This window comes from Dryas octopetala, chromosome 3 (assembly GCF_963921425.1).
Source record: "Dryas octopetala chromosome 3, drDryOcto1.1, whole genome shotgun sequence".
Lineage (NCBI taxonomy): Eukaryota > Viridiplantae > Streptophyta > Magnoliopsida > Rosales > Rosaceae > Dryas > Dryas octopetala.
Genome location: NC_141368.1, coordinates 22,414,660 through 22,437,995, shown reverse-complemented (window position 1 = coordinate 22,437,995; position 23,336 = coordinate 22,414,660). Strand labels below are relative to the sequence as shown.

The 23,336-nt window shown below is 35.6% G+C and overlaps 2 protein-coding genes, 1 long non-coding RNA gene and 1 pseudogene across 3 annotated transcripts; all 4 read left to right on the top strand.

The window, feature by feature from the left end:
• The first annotated feature begins 6,068 nt into the window (after positions 1-6,068).
• On the top strand, positions 6,069-7,533 carry LOC147291822 (putative dynamin-related protein 4A). The gene is given in 5 exon segments (XM_086236036.1): positions 6,069-6,344; positions 6,347-7,046; positions 7,049-7,281; positions 7,284-7,453; positions 7,455-7,533. Coding segments are annotated over 5 exon segments (1,458 nt in total).
• Positions 7,534-13,753: 6,220 nt separating this feature from the next.
• Positions 13,754-17,379, top strand: LOC147291821 (uncharacterized). The gene is made up of 4 exons (XM_086236035.1): positions 13,754-13,921; positions 16,485-16,757; positions 16,876-17,117; positions 17,205-17,379. Exons 1-4 carry the CDS (start codon positions 13,754-13,756, stop codon positions 17,377-17,379), a joined length of 858 nt encoding a protein of 285 aa, XP_086092161.1.
• A 140-nt stretch (positions 17,380-17,519) lies between these two features.
• On the top strand, positions 17,520-17,917 carry LOC147291820 (uncharacterized). The gene is made up of 3 exons (XR_015121022.1): positions 17,520-17,570; positions 17,670-17,739; positions 17,853-17,917. It is a non-coding gene; the product is annotated as an uncharacterized LOC147291820 (long non-coding RNA).
• A 2,895-nt stretch (positions 17,918-20,812) lies between these two features.
• Positions 20,813-22,219, top strand: LOC147291819 (DEAD-box ATP-dependent RNA helicase 21-like; annotated as a pseudogene).
• The last annotated feature ends 1,117 nt before the right edge of the window (positions 22,220-23,336 follow it).

Genomic DNA, 23,336 nt, shown 5'->3' with positions numbered 1-23,336 from the left:
GAAAATCCCTTTTTTGATTTATCAAGAATTAAAAACCATTTTCTGAAAATTAATGAAGATGAGCACTTCACATGGAAAAATACCCAGGCGTGAAAACCCCAAGAATCACGCTGGAAATTGGCTCATCGACACCCCAAAAGATCTGAACCAAAACAGCCCATATACCCGTACACACTCACGCAAGAAGCATGTTCGCCCATGCCACGTGGAAGCCAATCAATGGCTGTCCACAAGAAACGGATTAAGGGCATATTCTCTTTGTCCTAGAGGGGTATCCTAGTATTTACTAAGGATAGGAATAAGCAGCTGTCAAAAGGAATTTTGCTTTTAAAAATCAGAAATGAAGAAGATGATGAATAGTGCTGATGTGTGAAGGTGTGTGCGTGAATGGGAAAGATGAATCAGATCTGATTTGAAAACATTAGGGGAACCAAGTCATGTGCTGTGCACATGCATGTCTAATACTAAACAGAATATGGGCTTTCAAAAAATTGGGCTTAAAAAGCAAAAACCCGAAATGACCCACTGTAGCGACTGTGACTTAAATGACAGTCACTGTACGTGAAAAACAGTGTTCTTTATGATTAGTGAACGACTAGTCAAATAGACAAAAATCTGTTAATTTCATGAAATGAATGAAGTGCAGTATACCTTGTGACTTGTTCATTCCTGACTTCTTCAAAGCAGCAGACCTTGTCCTAAATCTAGCCTAGAGCTTGTGAGTGAATAAATACAAATTAATACAATTGTTTTGACAAGGAAAATAGCCAACATTAACAAATCCTAAAAGCTAACAATATTTGTCACCAATATTGACAGATTAGCTGACGGAATGGACGAAAAGATGTAAAGTGGGACACGAGAAATAGTTGTAGATGGTAAAATGAGACAAATAAATATTTGAATGGTAAAGTGAGAATCAACTAAAACTATAAATGGTAAAAACACAATTTAACCTTAATAATATGGTTTGTTTGCACTAATACCACCTAGACAATTGGGGGTGTGCACATTTACCACAAAAATTTTTTTTGACAATCAACCACCCATACTTTTTCACAGGTGACAATGTGGCACCTAACACCCAATTTTATGTTAAAAAAAAAAAAATTTACTATTTTGTCCTTGGATAAAATTTAAAAAACTAAAATTAGTGAAAATCATTTTCAATAATCAAAATATTTTTTTTAGAATTATCATTTTACACTCAAATCAATTTAAAATTAAATAACAAAACTTAAATTTTTTTTTTTAAAGTAAATGATTATAAAACCCAAATTTGGGCTCTCTATACCTTTAAGACCATGTGCTTTTTTTTTTTCTTTTGAAGGAGGTCCAATAACACCTAACCCGGTCCACATTCTAACATTCCTCTTCTTCTTCGTCTCGTCGTCTCCGTCTATCTGTGTTTCCCTCACTCTCTCTCCCACCTCGTTGGCTTAGAGCTCGTTGTTGAATGGTTGTGCTGATGCCCTGGAAGATTTGCTCATAGAGCTTCTTTGTGTTGGCGAAGACGGTCCTAATGCAGGCCTTGGGAATCGAATCGTCTTTGGCGGAGTAGGCTTTGAATCGTTGATGGCGTCGATGGGGTTGGTGGTGGACCGGTCATCGAGCATGGTATCTTGGTATCCATCTCTCTCTCTCTCTCTCTCTCTCTCCCCCTCTTTCTCTATAGCTTCGATTCTCTATTTCTGTTGTTGATATACTCGTTTTGATCTGCGATTCAATTTTGCCTTGTTTGATTTCAATCAGATCTATATCTTGTGCTAAAAATTGGATCTAGTTTTGTTGTACTTGTGCTAAAAATTATGATAGCTTATTTCTGATAGCTTCTTGGTTCTTTATGGAACGAAGCTTCTTAGTACTTTCATCTATGGGTGATGCAGTTATCAACTAGCTCTAAGTGGAGGACGGGTCCATATAGGAACTGGTTTTCTTTTTGGTAGAGTTTTTATTTGTTCGCAGGTTTGGGTTCAGGGAAATACAAGTTTAGGGAAGTTTGATATTTTGGAAATCAGATGGCTGAAGTTGGATTACAATGGTGGAGTCTAAGGTGGGTTGCAATGGTTGTGATTGGTTTTCTTGTTGTTGTAGTTGCTTCAGTAGTTGCTTCGGCACAAGAAACTTTGAAACAAGATGCTTCAAGAAGTCCTACTATAATATAAATGTCTCTTTTCCCATTCGTTTCTTTCCTAATTTTGGGTATTAATTTATGAATGATTAATTCACATCATATATCATAAGTAATCTTATAAAAAGAAAAACAGATTGTTTTCCTATGAAAAGAATGTCAAAGTCCAGAAAAAAAGTGAGCATTCCTCTTATTGTTGGTGTAAGTCAGCTAGAAAACATTTGACCTTTGTTGACAATTGCATTATGAAATGAGCAACGCAACACATACACATAAGTAATAACTTCATTTTAAAAAGAAAAATACACTAGAAATCACTCATGACCCCTAGAACCACAGAAGGTGAATCCAACTGTTGAATAAATCCAACTTTTATATTTTTAAATTGTTATTGGTGCACTTGTGATGTGGTGAAATTGGACATGCAGGAAATGGAATTTGGCTGGAAAATTGTAGTTGGTACAATAATTGGATTCATTGGAGCTGCTTTTGGGACGTAGTAATAATATGTGAGTGGACTATGATTAATGTTACTGACAAGCAGTAACAATATATAAGTGAGGGTTATGGTTGTTACTGATTGTCAGTAACAATATGTAAGTGGGTTATGATTGTTACTGACAAACAGTAACAATATGTAAGTGGGCTATGATTATTACTGACAAGCAGTAACAATATGTAAATAGGTCTATAATATGTAACAATATATGGTTGTTACTGCTTGTCAGTAACAATATATAAGTGGGGCTATGGTTGTTATTGCTTACCAGTAACAATATGTAAATGAACGTATGTGATGCTCACCCCTGCATTGTTGTTTTTCTCCCTCTTATGTGATGCGCGTGTGGACTTTGACGGCCTCGATTAAGGAGGTGGTGGTGCGGTCTCGAGCTTGTCAACTCATGTGTTCCTGTTTAGTCAGTATATTTCATTGGGCATGTCTTTGGTGGTCTTTTACTGTCTTTATATACCCTTGGTCATATCCTGTATTTACACTAAGTCCTTGGGTTGTCTACTTTTGAATTATCGAGTCTGTATAATTAGTTTCCTTGAAGTTACTCTAAACAATAGTAGCTTCGGGGGTTGGTTTAATTATGAATTAATTATTTATATATTTTTCCGCTATAAACTCAAACACTCTGATCTAACCCATTTTACTAAACCAAAAGGCTTAACTTATTTTGTAAATATTTGGGATTATAACACCGGGGGATTGGTTGTTGTAGTCTCAGATATTCTCAAGATAGGTGTCTCTGTTACGTATTCGGGTTTTGGTGCGTGACACCTTTTTGCATAATTTCTCATCATTTTTCATCTCACTATAAGGGGTTATATGCAATAGTGTTGAAACCTCAAATGGTGTATGTATAATTGTTGAAACCTCATGGGGTGTATGTGAAAAGACGATAAACCTCAGGGGGTGTAAGTGTAATTAACTCATAGTTTAGATGGTATTAGTGCAAAAAGGCCTAATAATATTGTAAAAGAGTATGAATGAAAATACAAGATTCAATAGTTTTTGTCTCTTTCTTTTATTTTGTCTTTTTCTCCTTACGTGTTTTTGTTGACTAATTGTGTACCCACTATAGGGGTCGGAATAGGCTGAGCCGGGCTCGGGCTTAAATTATAGGAGCCCAATAGGATTTCGGGCTGGGCCGGGCCGGGCTGGGCTTGCGCTTTAATACATAAGCCCAAGGCCCGCCCATCGGGCTTTGGCTTGCGGGCTTGGAGGGCCGGGTCGGGCTAAAATGGGCCCAAAGCCTGTTTAGACACATATATATCTTTAATAAAAAAATATAGGATTTTGGTTATGTTGTGATTTGAACATGAGACCTCATATAACAAGCTTCAATTCTCAACCAACTGAGCTGACTAGTTTATTTGTCAAGTTTGTGAATCATAACATATTTAATAACTCTTTCGTTTGTTTACTTCAATAAATTATTAATATGCTTATTAAGTTATTATATAATATTGTTATGTTAGTAATAGTGTAATATCATAAATAATAAACTTTTAAAATTATATACAACATTACAACTATAATAAAAACATAAATGTACATATGTTTTATTATATATTTTATTATATATTTTTATAAACAAACGATGCAATTGTGTTTTCAATGATCCGAACCGTTCAAATTTTAGTTCCTCACTCAAAGATAATTCGTGCAAAAAATGAGCTCAATCGGAGATATAAAAGTGACATAACGGTGGTCGAATTAATGAACGATCGTGGTTTTTCTAATGATGATTGAATGAGTAAATGAATTTCGATTTGGCCAATTTTTTGTAAGGATGATCTTTAATTATGAACATAGAAAATGAACGGGTCAGATTGTTGACATCACGTTGTGGTCTTCATAATTATGGAAACAACAAGGTTTCAACGAGAAAGTTATTATAATTATACTCTTCAAGTGTATTTATATGTAGAAGCTCACATATCGATCGTGTTTTCAACGATTCAAACCGTTCAAACTTTAGTTCCCCACTCAAAGAGAATCCTTGCAAAAAATTAGCTCAATCGGAGATGTAAAAGTGACATAACGGTGGTCGAATTAATGAATGATCGTGATTTTTCTAATGATAATGGAACATTCGAACGGTTAGATGAATTTCTATTTGACCGATTTTTTGTAAAGATGATCTTTAACTATCAACATATAAAATGAACGGTTCAGATCGTTGAATTAATGAACGATCGTGGTTTAATAACTTTAATTATAGGTGTATTATAAAAGTTTATTATAATAACTTTAATAACTATAGTTGTAAATTTGTAATGTTGTATATAATTTTAAAAGTTGATTATTTATGGTATTACACAATTTACACTATTACTATTTACTAACATGATATGATTATAGTATTATATAATAACTTAATAAACATATTAATAATTTATTAGAGTATACAAATGAAAAACCTATTAATATGTTCTGATTCACCATATTAATAATTTATTAGAGTATACAAATGAAAAACCTATTAATATGTTCTGATTCACCAATTAGACAAATAAACTAGTCAGCTTAGTTGGTTGAGAGTTAAAATTTGTTCCAAGAGGTCTCAAGTTCGATTCACAAGGTAGCCAAAATCCTATATTTTTTATTGAAGATATATTGTGTGTAAATGGGCTTTGGGCCCGGCCTAAGCGGGCCGGACTTCGGGTGGCCCATGGGCTTCAAGGGGGTGGCTCGTGGGCTTCAAGGGGATGGCCCAAGCCCAGCCCAATGACTATTCGGGCCGAGCCGAGCCGAGCCAGCCAAATCGAACTTCGGGCCCAATGGGCCGGGCGGGCTTCGGGCCTTGGGCTTTTTGGTGACCCCTAACCCACTACAACTAGTCATTTACTTTTTCAATATTTTTGGCATCCCTTCAATCAACTAATGATCAAACACGGTCTAGAAGCATCCACGTCACTTGATGATCACTACTTCATTGCATTGTAGAATTAGCCATATAACATATTAACATGTTATACTATTAGTCTATTACTTATACATATATAATTTAGTCTAATAATGTTTTTTACAATTATAATATAAAAAAATTGAATTATAATTAACTATTTGATTAAGCCTTGATTTAAACGAGCTCAACGTTTGGAAAGGAATTTAGTGCAGGTACTGAAGATAATAATGGGACTTGATATTCATACTTAATGATGATATGTTTTGTTGCAGTGCAGAGTGATTTACATCCATCTGTCATTGAAGTGACTTCCTAATTCAATTCACTTCAATTACTATTTTTATTAAATATAACATAATACGCTTCAAGTCCATATATTTTTATTTTTAAACTGCTCTTTACTGTTATTTGACTTATTTCTCTTCCATTTTCCATCGCACTCTTTCTCTCAACTCTTCTGCTGCTATACTTCACAAATGGGAGGAAAGAACAAAACCAAATCAAACAATACACAAAAAATGGGAGGACCAAAGCAAAGTGCTGCTCACACTGATTCCAAACCCAAATCATCTTCAACTTCAACCAGCATTGCCAACATTTCAAAAGATGAGAAAACCTCCTCATCTTCATCATCTACACCACAAGTTCTTCATCAACCACATCAACGACATCCCGTACCACCAGACGCACCCATTGTCTCCTCCTACAACGACAGAATTCGTCCTCTGTTCGATGCTGTTGACAAGCTCCGTACGCTCATGGTTATGGAGGAAGGCATTCAGCTCCCCACCAACCCATTGTTGTGGTGGGGGACCAATCGTCTGGCAAATCCAGCGTCCTCGAGTCCCTTGTCAGCATCAACCTGCCACGTGGCCAAGGCATCTGCACCAGGGTACCCCTTATAATGAGGCTGGAACACCACTCCAATCCTAAACCAGAGCTTTCTCTGGAGTACAATGGCAGAGTTGACCAAACTGATGAGGCCAACGTTGCTGCTGACATAGTCAAAGCCACAGAGTTCATTGCTGGGGGAGGTAAGGGAATTTCGAACACCCCATTGACTCTGTTGGTGAAAAAGAATGGTGTTCCGGATTTGACAATGGTGGATCTCCCTGGAATCACTAGAGTTCCTGTTAATGGCCAGCCTGAGAATATCTATGACCAAATCAAGGACATGATCATGGAGTACATAAAACCAGAAGAGAGCATAATTCTGAATGTTTTGTCTGCCACTGTCGATTTCACCACTTGCGAATCGATTAGGATGTCACAAAGTGTGGACAAAACTGGTGAGAGGACTCTGGCTGTGGTCACAAAGGTGGATAAGGCACCCGAGGGACTATCAGAAAAGGTTACAGCAAATGATGAGAACATTGGTCTTGGATATGTCTGTGTAAGGAATCGGATTGGAGATGAAAGCTATGAGGAGGCAAAGGTTGTTGCTGACCAACTATTTGAAACTCATCCTCTGCTTTCAAAGATTGACAAAACTATAGTTGAGTTTCGGTTTTAGCTCAAAAATTGGTGCAAATTCAAGCTACTAGCATAGCCAGAAACTTGCCAGAGATTGTGAAGAAGATCAATGACAAGCTGAATTCTTGCCTTTCAGAGCTGAAAGAACTGCCAAAGAGTCTGTCATCTGTTTCTGAAGCAATGACTGCTTTTATGCAGATCATTGGGAAGTCGAAAGATTCGCTTAGGAAAATTCTTATGAGAGGAGAGTTTGATGTTGGTATCCTAATGACAAGCGCATGCATTGCACTGCTCGGCTGGTCGAGATGCTCAGTCAGTATGCAGATGAACTCTATAGCTGCACTGAAAGCGACCCCAAAAGTAATTTCCTAATGGAAGAGATTAAGGTTTTGGAGGAAACCAAAGGTATTTGCCTTCCGAATTTTCTTCCCTTTTCTGGTTGTTTTGCAGGGAAAAGTGAAAGGAATTTCAAGCATACCAATTGGGTTTGTTGAGAAGGTGTGGGGTTAATTTGTGAATTTCTAGTTGTGATCCTTTGTGGTCTAATTAAGTCCATTTGAAGAAGTTTTAGTTAATTAGTACTGAAGCATCTGGTTTCCAAGTAATTTAAATATTTCAAGTGTTGTGGAACTTGGAAAGCAATTCGTTCATTCCTGCTTTGATACTCTGCAGCCAAGACACCAACATAATGCAAAATTTAACAAAGTTTTAGAAAAAGGAAATAACTACAAACTGTAGTTTTCGAAACCCCATAATTTCAATTTTGTACTGTTTCTACAGTCCTCTCCACACTACAAAAGGGAAATTCTTGGGAAAAAATTTGCAGCTATAAGAAAATGATCAATGCCATAAAATATAAGCAATCATGTGCATTATAATCATGCTCCACAAATCTTGTTTAACTCTTTATTAATGCCCTGTTGTAGAAACTATATCAAGTCTAGCCATAGTTGATACATTAGTTGTAGACATCTGTGCATCAATGGACCATGAAATTTCACAAGCTCACTGTAGCCTGCACGGTTGACACACAAAAAAATACTATATTCTCCTATCATTTAAAGTAGAAAGTTATAAAAAAAAAAAAAAAAAAAAAAAAAAAAAAAGAAAAAAAAGTAGAGAAGCTATAATTGCAACAACCCAAAATTAGGCTAAGAATCAACCTCACAGGACAAAACCAGAAAAGCTATTGTTGTTGTAGGCTATTCCGCCTACACAAACAACTACGTTGTTCCTTGGTTTAGTCTCATATCTCACATGGTTTCAATAACAAATGAGTTACACTCAAATACCCAAGTAAAAAAACTTTCCTTTTTCTTGCCAAAAGGATGAAATAAGATTATTCATAACTTCAAAGCAAAGCTCATAACTATAATAGAGTTAATATAAGTATGCACATTATGTAATTATGTTAAAAGAATAATAATATAGAGCTAATATAAGTATGTCATGTATGTTTTTTTTTTAATTATTTGGAAAGAGAGGGGATCAAACTTAAATGTATTGTTGGTAATTCTACGGTCCTTCCAACTAAACTACCCAACAACTGCATTATGTCATATAAGTTGTGAAAAAAAAATTGAGCTAAATAAGTAATGTCCGAAAATTAAAAGTTTCAAGCTTTTGTGAATTTGTGCACTTGTCAAATGGAGGATTTATTTACACACAAGAAACTCTTTTTAGTTAGAATTAATCCAAGTTGCAGTGTCAGAAAACCAAACAGAACTATTAAGGCTATAATAAGAGCATTCATTACATTCGTTAGTTTAATTAATGTATAGTTCAATATTTGAACTATTTTGGCATCTATTAAATTGAACTGCAGTTTTACTTGCAATGGTATAGTTCAATAATTTTACATAAATAGCTATGTATCTTTTTAAATGTCACTCACTCATTGGTTTTTTCTTTTCTGGTTCTCTCTTTTGCAAGCCCATATGACATATGGGGCCATTGTCTGGTGCTATTACAAGTCATACCAGGGTGTTATTTCATGCACTCTTTATTATAATTAGGGTTAAATACAAAAATGGTTCATGAACTTTACAGTGAATCTCAATTTGGTCCATTAACTATAAAAAGTGTCAATTTGGTCTACGAACTTTTCAAGTTGTACCAAAGCAGTACAAATGTTAATTTTTATTGAAAAATTTAACGAAAACTGGTCATGTGCACAGCAAGTGACCACATTTTCAAAGGCATTTTAGTCCGTTCATCACATTTTCATGTGACCAATTCCGTTAATTTTTGGATGAAAATTAACATTTGTACTGGTTTGATACAACTTGGAAAGTTCGTAGACCAAATTGATACTTTTTATAGTTAGTGTACCAAATTGAGATTCACTGTAAAGTTCGTGAACTATTTTTGTATTTAACCCTTATAATTACATCAATTACAATGAACTAAACTATACCACTGCAAGTGAATTTTAATCCATTAGTTTAATTTCATGCAATAAAGTTGCATTGAACGCGGAGAGTGATATAAATTACTTTAGAATTGTAGTTAATTAGATTTTGTAATCATTAGATTTTATTACGACCACCCTCTACCAATCAGAGCAATATGTCCTCTCTTTCCCTCATATCCCGCTGCCCTACGATTACAATTGGCCTTACAAAAAAAATAAAAAACATGTGAAATAAAGGGTGCTTACTGCTTAATAATAAAACCCCTTAGCCATCCTAAAAATCTCCCAAAATCCCCTTACATCTCAAAATATCCCAAAACCCCCTAGTCATCCCCAAAACTCTTCCAAAACCCCATGTCATTCCAAAACTTCACCTGACTATAATTGTTTTTTTTTTTATTGTAATTATTTTGTAATTGTTTTTTATTGCAATTATTTTTTATTGCAATTATTTTTTATTGTAATTTTTTTTTAATTTTTTTTCACTTTAATTTTTTATTGTTTTTTATTGTAATTATTTTTTTATTGCAATTTTTTTTTCATGAAGATTTTTGGGATGGCAGGTAGTTTGAGGTAGTTAGTGGGTTTCGAGATAGAGGGTTCTTGGAGAGTTTTTATATGGCAGGGGGTTTTGGAAGAGTTTGGAGATGATTATGGGGTTTATAATTCATAACTATAAAATAAATAATACGTATCAAGTTTGCTCAACACAAGTGACAAAGGATGAGATGTGTGATGCCCAGAGACTGCAATGTCACAGCGGCACCTTCTAAAGATTCCGAGACTACAACACCCTTACCTTTTAGTGTTATAATTCCAAGCTCCTTAAAACAAGTTAAGTCTTTTTTAGTTGTACCGAATTGGATCAGAGTAGTAAAATGCAACGGAATAAGTTACTGAATATGTCTCATTATATATTAAATAAAAATAAACCAACCTACGAGGGGGTTATATGTTCAACATACATTAACCCTAGTACTGATGATGTAACGACCCGACCCAAATTTCACTGGAAGTTTGAATTTTTATTTAACTTTAGTTTTAAGAGGGTTTTAAGAAAGTTCAGTTTTGCGACCTTGGAAATTTTCTTTAATTTACTTTGGGAGTTTTTAAGAGTTTATTTGACGTTTTTACTTAAATTGATTTAACGTTATTTAAAGTTTAATTGGATTTAAAATGTTTCGTTTTAAAATTGTAAGACCATGTATTTTTCTAAGTTTTATTTCGAAAAGTATTTTAAAGATTTTGAGAATTTATTTTGATTATTTGGGAATTTATTTGAGAAATAAAATGTTTTGGATTTATTTTTAATTTTCATTTTAAATTGGGCTTGACCCCACAGTTGACTTTTTTTATTAGTGGGCTTTTGATTTTGACTTTGAGCCCGTTGGATAGGTCTCGAGTCCACGAGTTCATAGACACGAAGCACGCGCAAATCGGAGTTACGGTTTGGGTTTTACAGACGTTCAAAGTGAAGGGCAATTTTGTAAAATTGCATGAATGAGTTTTAAATACCCAAAAAGTCTTTTTTTTTTCTCTCTCTCTCTCTCTCTCTCTCTCTCTCTCTCTCTCTTACGCCTCTCGCAGCACCGGAGCAGTCGCGCCTGCCACCGGCGCGTCCGGCGGCAATGTTAGTTTCTAGAATTCGATATTGGCTTTTCCTTGTCAAAATCATTGTATTTATTTTTTAATTATTCACTCATAAGCTCTAGGCTAGAATTAAGGGTAAGATCACTTGTGTTGAAGAAATCAAGAATGAAGTTGTAATGCAAAAGACTCTAAGTTATACTGCATTTCATGCATTTCACGAAAAACAATTTTGTGTCTATTTGACTAGTCACTCACTGATATCATAAGAACAATTTTCTTCACACGTGTACTGCACTTGCAGTTTTATCACTTGAATAATTGTTGACAGTTCAGCAGCCCATTTCGTGACTTGGCTCTTAAAGCCCATTCAAATTAAAGCCCATTTCTCTTTCTTTAAACAAGCATGTGCACTGCACATGATCTGGTTGTTCACTCACACACTCACATCACTATTTATCTTCTTCCTCTTTTGTGAATTTTGCAAAATGAGGATATTATTGAATTTACAGCTCTACATCCTTATCTTCTGGTGTACTAGGATTCCTTTCTAGGACAAAAAGAATATGTTTTCATTTGTCTCTTGTAGACAGCCACTACTTAGCTTCCACGTGGCACGAGCATCATATGTGTGTGTGCGTCGTGAGTAGTTTGGGTATCCTTGGTCTGGGTCTTCTTCGTGTGATGTGAATTTTGATCTGGGCATTCTTGCTGCGTTAGAGCTTGGGCTTTTTGGGTGTGTGTGCTTATCTTTTCAAGCAAGAAAATGTTTTTGATTTTGAAAAACTAAAACAATTTTCTTAACTTGTTTTTCATCATCTAAATCTGAATGTGTTTGAGTGTGTTTTAAAATATTCATAAACACTATCATTTAGATTTTAGATTAATGATTCTCCATTAGCCTTTTCATAACTTTTGCTTGAGAAGGCTGATTTTTAAAGAATCCAAATCTGCATATCATGTTTATACATTGAAGAATATGCTGTGCTTGGTATGAATTGGTGCCATGGGTTGATAAGCTTGGAGTTTGAGCTACCTTATTCATGTTGACTGATTGCCTTACTTTTGGAAGTTGCACAAAGAGGTAAGAAGCTGCTACTTAGTTTAGGATTTAGTGATTGAGCTTGAATGCTGTATGTTGTATACTCCCTTTGTATTGAACCTCCTATATAGTGGATTGCTCGGTCAGCTGAAAACGACCCCCAGTTTTTACCCTTTGTGGTTTTTCTGGGTGAACAGCTGTTTGCCTTCGTCTCCATTTTGTGTTGTTTTGTTTACTGACTCACTCAACTTTTAAACACAAATATACATTGAATTTATATGCTTGATATTTCTATATGTCATATGGAACTGTTTAACTAATCACACACCATTGTAATTGTGGATAACACTGAGATGCCTACTGTGATGAGTTCTCTGAGTGTATAGGTTGTCACTTAATCCTTTGGTGTGTTTGATTTGTGTTCCTTACAAAAGTTATATTTTGATTTACAAGTGTCAATCTGTGTCTTCAGATTTTGTCACAAAAAGTCAGAGTTTTGTTTGTTTGATTAGTCCCGGAGTCATCACATAAACAAAAATTGGGGTCCGATTATTGACTGTGGTTTTAATCAAGTTAATTAGGTAGATAAATCACTTAATACAAACTTTCAATTAGTATCAGAGCGCTACTCTAAAAGGAAATCGAGAGATCCTAGGGTGTTGTTTGTTTTTAGGTGTGTCCAGATGGAAAGAGATCGAGTTGCAGGGTCTTGTAACTCTCCTCCATTCTTTGATGACAGCAACTACGCTGCTTAAAGAGAGAAATTTGAAATTTTCCTTGATGCCTATGATGAGTTGGCATATGAATATCTCACTGTTGAGTAGAATCCTCCCACTAAAATTGTAGATGGAATTGAAATTCCTAAGTCTAGGTCTGAATGATCTATAGTCGAAATCACAGCATCTAGCTCCAACAAGAAGGCTAGAAATGCTATTGTCACTACACTATCATCCTCACAATTTGCACACATACAACACTGTGTCACAACTAGGCAAGCTTAGAACAAACTTCGGGTTGTTCATGAAGGGGACAAACAAGTTAGGTCACTCAAGCTTCAAATGGTACATGCCAAATTTGAAGAAATTAGGATGAAAGAGTCCGAGTCATTCTCCGAGTTCTATGAAAGATTGGAAGCCATCACAAATGAAGCCATGTCCTTAGGTAAACCTTATGAGGAGTCTACCATTGTCCAAAAGGTTCTTAGATCTCTACCTAAGAGATTTCAATCTAAGAAACATGTCATTCAAGAAGTCCAAAATTTGGATGAACTCAAGATTGGTAAATTAGTAGGAAAGCTTAAAACTTTTGAGATGAAACTTGAAATGGATGAAAAAGACAACAAGAAATCAAAGGATATTGCTTTGCAAAGTGTCAAAGAAATGAGTGAAAACTTGATTGAAAAATCATCAATGTCCGATGATGAGGTTGCCCTTTTTGTCAAAAAATTTAGGTGAATTCTTAGAAATAAAGGGAGAGAAACTAGGACTAGTGATAAAAACTTCAAGGACTTCAAGTTCAAACCTCAAGGAGAAAATTCTTTTGTGAAAAAACAAGAGAGGAAGCCTAACTTTAAAGAAGAAAGAACAATCAAGAGAGATGTGAAATGTTACACTTGTGGTGGAATAGGTTACATAGCAATTGAATGTGCAAATAATAGAAAGAATTATTCTTCTAGTAAGAATAAATCCATGAAGATCACTTGGAGTGATAGTGAGAATGCGGACTCAAATGATTGTGAGTCTTCATCTGACATTAAGGGTGATGAAGTTGCATTTGTTGCATCAATCAAGGAGATTGAACAAGTTGATGGTGGATCTGAATCAGAATTTACTCCTGATGATGAGTCTTACACTGCAGTCTATGATAAATATGACTTACTTTTCACCGAAACACTTAGCATAAAGGAAGAAAATCAGAAACTTAAGAATGCCAAATTGAAATTGAGTAGAGAAGATTGAGTCATTAGAAAGTGTGGCTATATTGAAACAAAATCTAGAAAGTTAAGTCAAAGTGCTCAAGGAGAGCAACATCTACTTTAAATCTTCGAATGGGAAACTTTAAAAAGAAGTGAATGATGCAAATGAGAACATTGTTAAGCTCACCACTGGGGTTGAAAAAGTTGATAGGATGCTTAGGATAGGGAAGCATCATGGGGACAAGACCGGTTTGGGTTTTAATGAAAATAGTCCTAATGAATCTAACGCAAAGACCATTTTTGTCAAGTCAAAATCTGGTCATGGTGTCAAAAAGGGTCTAGGTTTTATTGACATTGGTCTACATGCATCTCATTCTAAGTCAAGTCAAGCTACACCAAGTGTCACACAAATTGATTGCTCTATTTCACATAGAAAAACAAGGTTTGTCCCGGTTTGTCATCATTGTAATGTCAAGGGTCACATTAGACCAAATTGCAACAAATTTAGAGGAAAGAAATCAAATGAAGTAAAGAGAAATATTTTTTTTCAAGAGCAAGTGAACAATCTACTCAAATAGGTAACCAAAATTGCCTTACTTGTCACCCCATTTCTCAAAAATAAGTTAAGTCCACATCAAAGATGGGTTGTGAAGAGTTCCACTAAATGTCTAGTAACCTTGACCACATTTTCTGCCACTAAGAAGAATATTTAGTACCTAGATAGTGGGTGTTCCAAATATATGATGGGAGATAAGGAGGTTTTTACTTCACTTGCTCCTTATGATGGTGGTAGTGTGACTTTTGGAGGAGGAGAGAAGTCCTATGTGAGTGGAAAATGGGTTGTACACATTCCCGCTATACCCGAATTGAAAAATGTAAGGTTTGTTGATGGGTTGAATTCTAATTTACTTAGTATTAGTCAACTATGTGATGAATGGGGTGGTGAAGTGTGTATGTCCAAGAGTGGATGAAGAATTGTTGATTCCCAAGAAAGGGAGATCTTGAATGCCCCTAGGTCTAGAGATGATTGCTATGTAATTGATGGCAATGTTGGCAAATTTGAGAATACTTGCAATAGAGCTATTGATGACACTAGCTCTCTTTGGCATCAAAGACTTGGACACATTAATGTTCATGACCTTTACAAGTTATCTAAGCATAAGGTTGTTAGAGGTCTACCAAAGATGGAAAAACTCGAAACTTTTATTTGTGGTCCATGTCAAATCGGGAAACAAACCAAAGAACCACACAAAAGGGTCAAAGACATAGGCACCTCTAGGACACTTGAACTAGTTCACTTGGATTTGGTTGGTTCTGTCCAAACTCTGTCAATAGGTGGAAAGAAATACATTTTGGTCATGGTAGATGATTTTTCTAGGTACAATTGGGTGTCATTTTTTAAGGACAAGTCAGAGACTTTCCATCATTTTGTCAAGATTTTAAAACTGCTGAAAAGTGAAGGTATGACAAGTCTGTCAACCCTGTCCAGAATTAGATTCGACTATGGAACTGAGTTTGAAAACTCTCAATTCGATGAGTTTTGTTGTCAAATGGGTATCAAACATGAATTCTTAGCTCCTATAACACCCCAACAAAATGGAATTGTTGAGAGAAAGAATAGGGTTTTAATTGAGACGTAAATAGCAAAAATCTTGCAAAACATTTTTGGGCTGAGACTATCAACACAACATGTTACATCATAAATAGAGTCTACCTTAGGCCGGGAACCAAAAAGGAAACCCAAGGTTACACACTTTAGTGTGTTTGGGAGTGCATGTTACATCCTTAAGCATAGAGAACATTTGGGGAAATTCGATTCTAAAAGTGATGAACGTTTGTTTTTAGGCTACTCATTAAACAGTAGAGCTTTCAGAGTTTTCAATTTGAGAACAAGTTCTATGATGGAGTCCATAAGTGTGAAAATAGATGATCATGATGCATCTATTAAAATGGCTGCAGATAAGGATGAATTGTTTCCTCATCTGTTCCAAAAGAGATTGATTTGATTTAAAATGAGTCCAAGTTAGGCTGTGATGAACTTACTGATGACTAAAAAATTGTTGAGTCTGATAAGTTAGAAAGCGATCAAAATGACAAAATTCTGAGTGACAGATCTGAAAAACCAAGATGGGTGAGGTATAACCATAGTGAAGATGTGATTTTAGGTTCTATAAACCAACCAGTTAGAACTAGAAAACAAATGGCCAATGAACTTGCTAATGTGTGCTATGTGTCCATTGTTGAACCTAAAAATGTCAAAGAAGCACTCAATCATGAGGAATGAGTGAGTGCAATGCATGAAGAATTGAACCAATTTGAAAGAAACCAAGTGTGGACTCTTGTAGAAAGACCAGCCAAAACAAATGTCATTGGAACCAAATGGATTTTTAAAAATAAATCTGATGAGTTTGGGAATGTGGTTAGAAATAAGGCTAGGCTTGTTGCTCAAGGGTACTCTCAATTAGAAGGTATTGATTTTGATAAGACTTTTGTACCCGTTGCAGGACTTGAGTCCGTTAGGTTACTTTGTGCCATTGCATGTCATCTTAAGTTTATGGTACAACATTGTCGCATATGGTACTGTCGTTGAGATGAAATCTGAGACCATACATGGTGTTCCTTTGGCAAAGGACTGCTTGCGGGTTTCAATTGACATGGCCACTAATGTGGCTGCTTTACTTCCAATTCCTGTGGGTGACGAGTTGGTAAATGTTGGTCAAGCATTTGGAAGCCATGTGGCTTGGCCGAGGGAACTTATTATCATTCAGCAGGTGAAGGTAATTAAACTCTCCCTACTGTAATTTTTTTAAGTGCCAAGTATACACTTCATGAATATTGATCTAAAGACTCAAAACTGAGTGTTTGTATTTGACACCATAGAAACAAACAAGGCAGGTTCCTATGATGGTGAAGGAGTTATTCAAGAAAGATGACCTTGGGAAGAAAGTTACTAGCGAATGCAAGCTGCTGTATCGTTTCGCGAGGGAGGCGATGGCTACATCTGGAAAGGCTCTCACAACTGACATAGATGAACAAGTGTTTGGAGCTGTCCGACGACTTTATATCCTGAGAGAGGATATTACTTCCCTTATGGAGATGTCAGAATTATCAGCCTCGTGCATAGTTGTGTACATGAGGTAATTTAGGGAATCGTTCAAAATGTTTAAATATTTTGTTGCCCTTTTAAAACGCTGTGATTTAAAATAATTCACTTATATGAATAGGCACCTATTTGATAAGCTTGTGGATACAAACATGGTTGAAATGGTTGCTTTTGTGGATCCGGCACGCATATCTAAAGGAGTAGGAAATGCAGAGCGTAGATCAAACTACTTAGCAGAACGCTTTCAGCAAGGAAAATGTGATCGTGTCTTCTTAGTGCCGTACAATGCTGGGTAAGGGTTTTAATTTGGTTAAACTGACTTTGAGTCTATGTTCTGCTGCCTTAATCTATGCATGCTTATTATCATTTTTTCTCTTAGCTCGCACTGGATTTTGACAATTATCAATGAAGACAAAGACACGATATTTGTGTTGGACCCTCTTCCAAAACTGAACCAGGACGCAAACTGGAAGGAAGTTGTCAACACGTGAGTTGCTTTTTTGCCATTTTAAATCATTAAAATGCATTGCAAATTTGGTTACATATATTGTAATTTAAACATACTGATATTTTGTTGATATATTAGTGCCATTCGACAATTTAATGTACTTACGGGTAGGAACAGTCGGAAAACAATACAGTGGAAGCATCTTTCTGTAAGTATATATTATTTAATCTAGTGGTTTGTTTTTACAAATATTTCTATCATTGGAAGCATCATGCATAATAACCATCTGCATGTCATTAATTGGATTCTGATTTTGTGTAGTGTCCTAAACAACCTGGTGGGGTTGAATGTGGTTACTATGTGATGATGTATATGAAGGAGATCATTGAGGACACGAACCTAGGATTTGAGACCAAGGTAGGAATCCAATTGACTCTTTGTTTATTGGATCACTTGTGAGTTTTTGTGTGTAGTGCTTTGTCAATCTTTCATTTTGCATAAAAAATGCAAGCTAATGATTGGTACCTAGCTAGGACTGGTCAATGTATATAGTTAATGGATTGTTGGCTTTTGGATGTTTGATTGGCTAAACCCTTTATTTGATATATTGGATATGTTTGGAAGTCTGCCTTCATCATTATTTAATTTATGCAAAATGCAGGATAAATGATTGCTGGTCCATTGAATGGAAGATGTATATACATATATAATTGATTGCACAGATAGGAACTATGGTATTTATGGATTTGGGACTACTACTTTGCATTTTTCATTTGAAGTTCAATTGGATCTACATACCTATTGGATGTCTGATAGTCCTGCCAGCTTTATTTCAAATATTGCATGTCTAGGTGACTTTGATAGCATGTAGGCTTATAACTTTATGCGCCTCTGCCTTCACTATTTTAATAGCTATATTGCATATATGTCTTAGTGATACTGTATGCAGCCTTATAACATGGCCAAGCTTAGTTTGAACACTTTAATTACTAGTTGTCTTTCAACTTGATTGGGCTTAATTATAGCATGGCCCAGCCTTATGCCTCATATTTATATATGTTAGGTTTATTTACTGTTTGTAATTGACTTGGTGCCTTCTGTTTTAAATGTTTGCAGTGGACTAATCCGAATAAAAAGCAAACCAGTTACACACAAGAGCAACTTGATCAGATCCGGATTGAATGGGGCAACTTTGTTTCTGCCAATTATATTCAGTAGATGACAGATGGAGTTGGTATGTGGGGTTTGGACATTTTGTGGATAAGTTTTTGAAGCTAGCTAGTAGTGCTGCCATATTTGCCAATTTTTTGTCAAGGAAGCTTAGAACATGTGTTAGACATTGGCATTTTTGTGTGAATATTGAAGCTGAATTATATATAACCAGGTGTTGGCATTTTTTGTGTGAAGAAAGGTAACAAGTGCTGCCAATTAATATTTTGTAAATGAAGGCAGCCTTTAGAAGTGGTGAATCATGCACCTATTTTTGTGCAAGTGCATGGGCTGATTATTGGTTTTTGTAAAGGGATGCTATGCATGGGCTGATTATTGGTTTTTGTAAAGGGATGCTAGCTTAATTTAGATACTAGCTAGGATGGGATGATGTAATTCATTATGGATATATGCTCCATATTTTGGTGCAATGTGTAATCCTTTTTCGGAAAGTCTTGGAATACTTGTATTGGATATATGTTGGAATTAATGGTAATGGAATGGATTGAGATTGCACCAATTTCAGGCTTATATATATGTAAATTTATATCTTTTATATCAGGATTGTAGTACAAATTCGATAATAACAGTGACATTATAGTACAAATTTCATATCAGTTTATGTTAAAAAAAAACCAATATTTAAGTAACATTACAATATCAGTAAATATAAAAAACCTGATGTCCAAAATGGTCTTTTATATCAGTTATATATCAAATACAGATGTTTTCGACACATTCAAAAATCTATGTAGATCAGTTATAGGAGTATAAAACGATATCTAAGGTAACATTTCATATCAGTTTATGTTAAAACACAGAAATATAAAATAGCATAAATATCAATTTACCAAAAACAACCAATATCTAAGTAACATTACAATATCAATAATTATTAACAAACCAGATGTCCAACATGGTCTTTTATATCAGTTACATATCAAATACAGATGTTTTAGGTACTTTCAAACATCCATTTACATCACAAAAACCGATATGTAACATAATATAGAGATCTGTTCTTGTAGAATTAAACGATATCTAAACTAGTTAACATATCAAAAATCACATAAAATATGATGTGGAAATCATAAAAAAATACATTTAATGGGTTTTTCATATCGATAAATATATGAGAACGGATGTCTAAATCACATTTTAGATCATTTACATAGTAATTAACGATGTCTTTATTGTCTTTAATATCAGTTTCAGAATCTTAACGCTCCAGAAAATTGGAAAACGGATATCTAAAGGGACCATTGGATATCAGAATTTAAACAAAAAAGATGTCTAAACTCATTTTAGATATCAGTGTAAAACCGATATCTTAAGTACGTACATTAGACATCGCCTGCCTAGACATCGCCCGAAAACATGAAAAGACATCAGTTATTCACTGATATATAAGGGGGGTATTTGGCGTAGTGGTAGCAATTAAAGACGAGGGATGACATTGAGTGAAAATGCACTTTAGGGACCAAACTAATGTTTTGGTGAAAATTGAGGGACTATTTGTGATAAAAAAACATGTATATATATTTTTTAATTTAATGAAGAGTGTAAAAATAAAATGGGTGGAAAAATAGGAAAAAATGGTGAAAATATAAGCACTTTATTTTTAGGGAAGCACTATTTGCACTCCAAAAATGTCATCCTACACTCCAACATATATAAATTTACTCTTATGTTTAGAGTGTAGGATGACATTTTTCTTATGTTTGGAGTGTAGGAAGACATTTTTCTTATGTTTGGAGTGTAGGATGACATTTTTCTTATGTTTGGAGTGTAGGATGACATTTTTGGAGTGCAAATAACATTTCTCTATTTTTATTAATAAAAAAATTTAATTAAGTTCTAGAAACTCTTGATCCCATAAACATCTCATATTCCCATGGCATTTTACTGTTTCCTTGGTCGAATTTAAAGGCAAGAAACAATGCAATAAGTTATAACTGCCGTCAATTTGAGGAAATTTTGGTGGGTTAAGGTGGTGGCTGGAAAGGACAAAATTTTCTCGAAAATGGATGGGGTTTTAAATGGCAAGACTTTGTAAAAAAAATGTAAAAAAAATGTATGACACTTTCGACATGAGGGTTGATCGCCATTGGACTGATAAGAAGCTTGAGGAGATGACTGAGAGAGATTGGAGGATTTTCCGAGAGGACTTCAATATTTCTTACAAAGGTTCTAAGATTCCTCACACTATGAGGAGCTGGGCTGAGAGTGGATTGAATGCCGAGCTGCTCAAGGTTGTGGAGAGGGTTGGTTACAAGAAGCCCTCTTCCATTCAGATGGCAACCATTCAGCTAGGGCTGCAACAACACGAAGTCATTAGCATTGCCAAGACTGGTTCGTGTAAGACTGCTTCCTTTATTCTTTCTATGTTGACTTACATTTCGAGGCTGCCTTCCATTAGTGAAGATAATGTAGCCGAAGGGCCATATGCTGTTGTACCGGCGCCTACTCATAATCTTGCACAACAGATTGAGGAGGAGACTGTGAAGTTTGCGCATTACTTGGATATCAAAGTGGTTTCCGTTGTTGGTGGGCAGTCAATTGAGGAGTAGGGGTTTAGAATTAGGCAAGGATGTGAGGTTGTTATTGCCACTCCAGGGCGTTTGATTGATTGCTTGGATAGACGTTATGTTGTTCTTAACCACTGCAATTATGTTGTTCTTGATGAGGCTGACAAGATGATTGATATAGGATTTGAGTCGCAGGTTGTTGGCGTCTTGGATGCAATGCCTTCCAGCAATTTTAAGCCTGATCAGGATGAGGATGACGAGCTTGATGAGAAGAAGATCTACAAAACCACCTATATGTTCAGTGCCACCATGCCTCCTGCTGTGGAGCAACTTTCCAGGAAGTACTTGAGGAATCCTGTTGTGGTCACAACTGGCACAACTGGAAAGACAACCGATTTGATCACTCAAAATGTGATAATGACCAAGGAATCTGAGAAGTGTGAGAGATTAAAGAAATTGGTTAAGCAAATTGGTGATAAGACTGCTATTGTCTTCGTTAACACCAAGAAGAAGGCAGATTATGTTGCCAAGAGTTTGGATATGAATGGATATCGTGTGACCTAGTTGCACGGGGGGAAGTCACAGGAGCAGAGAGAAATTAGCCTGGAAGGTTTTCGGACCAAGAGATACAGTGTCCTTGTTGCAACAGATATTGCAGCGCGAGGGATTCATATACCTGATGTGTCTTATGTCATTAATTATGATATGCACAGGAATATTGAAACGTACACACGTCGTATTGGACGTACTGGCCATGCCGGGAACACTGGTGTGGCCACTTCATTCCTGACAATGCACAACACCAATGTCTTTTATGATCTCAAGCCGATGCTCATTTAGAGTAATAGTCATGTTCCTCCTGAGCTGGCTAAACATGAAGCCTCAAAGTTCAAGCTGGGCACAATTCCTGATAGACCACCTAAACGTAATGACACTATTTTCACTTATTGAGAAGTTTGGATCAACAGACTAGACTTTTTTACGAAGGGCCCAACTTATTAAGCCATGTGACGGTGTTATAGTAGCTGATGAGACATCTTTGCTTGCTGTTGGAACTGAGGAGGTGAGTTTCTTTGGATACGATTGTGCTCGATCGTGTAAAATGTAATTATAAATTAAACTTCTACTAATTGGAAAATGATGTCATCACTTTTTCTTCTGCATATATTATTTCTGTTATGATTATCTCAGTTAGTATATAAGATCGATGTTCATGATGATATTAGTTGGTAATGGTTCATTTGGGTTCTTCAATGGTTTTTTCAAATTAGTGATGGCCGGATTGTAGCATAAAACCCTTCAAACATTATTTTTGTCTGTTAAACACTGCTGTCATATTACATTTGAATGCATAAATAGAATCTTAAAGGTTGTGCTCCATACTTTTATACATTTTGTATGTAGAGTTTGTCCATAGTGGAGCAGTTTTTTAAAAATTAAATAAATAAAAGAGTTATTTACACTTATACCCCCTGAGGTTTATTGTCTTTTTGCATATACCCTTGGGGTTTCAAAAATTACATATACACCCCCTGAAGTTTCAAAACTGTTGCATATAACCCTCTGTAAGAGAAAACAATAAATAAACAAAGAAGAAGATATTTGTATTGAGGTTGGACCTTACACCTTAAGTAATCTTATTAGGTCATTTCACCCCCTTAGCATGCCTTTTTGCAAACCTTTTCATCATTTTTCGTCTTACTGTAAGGCGTTATGTGCAACAGTTTTGAAACCTTAGGAGGTGTGTGTAATTTTGAAAGCTCCAGGGGGTATGTGAAAAGACGATAAAACTCAGGGGGTGTAAGTATAAATAACTCTAAATAACAACAAACACACAAACAGACAATTCACTAACGGTACTCTACAATACAATCCGATAAGTTTCACTCACAGTGCTAATACGTGAAATGACCGAAATGCCCTTCATGGCGCCATTGCTCTGATATCAAATCTGGCAGCATAACGGCATCAAAAATAAGATTTCCCGAGCCCGTGGGCTTTGGGTGTAACATCTTGAACCTCGAGCCCATAAACACACTGAAAACTTGTCATTTAAACCCTTTTTCAA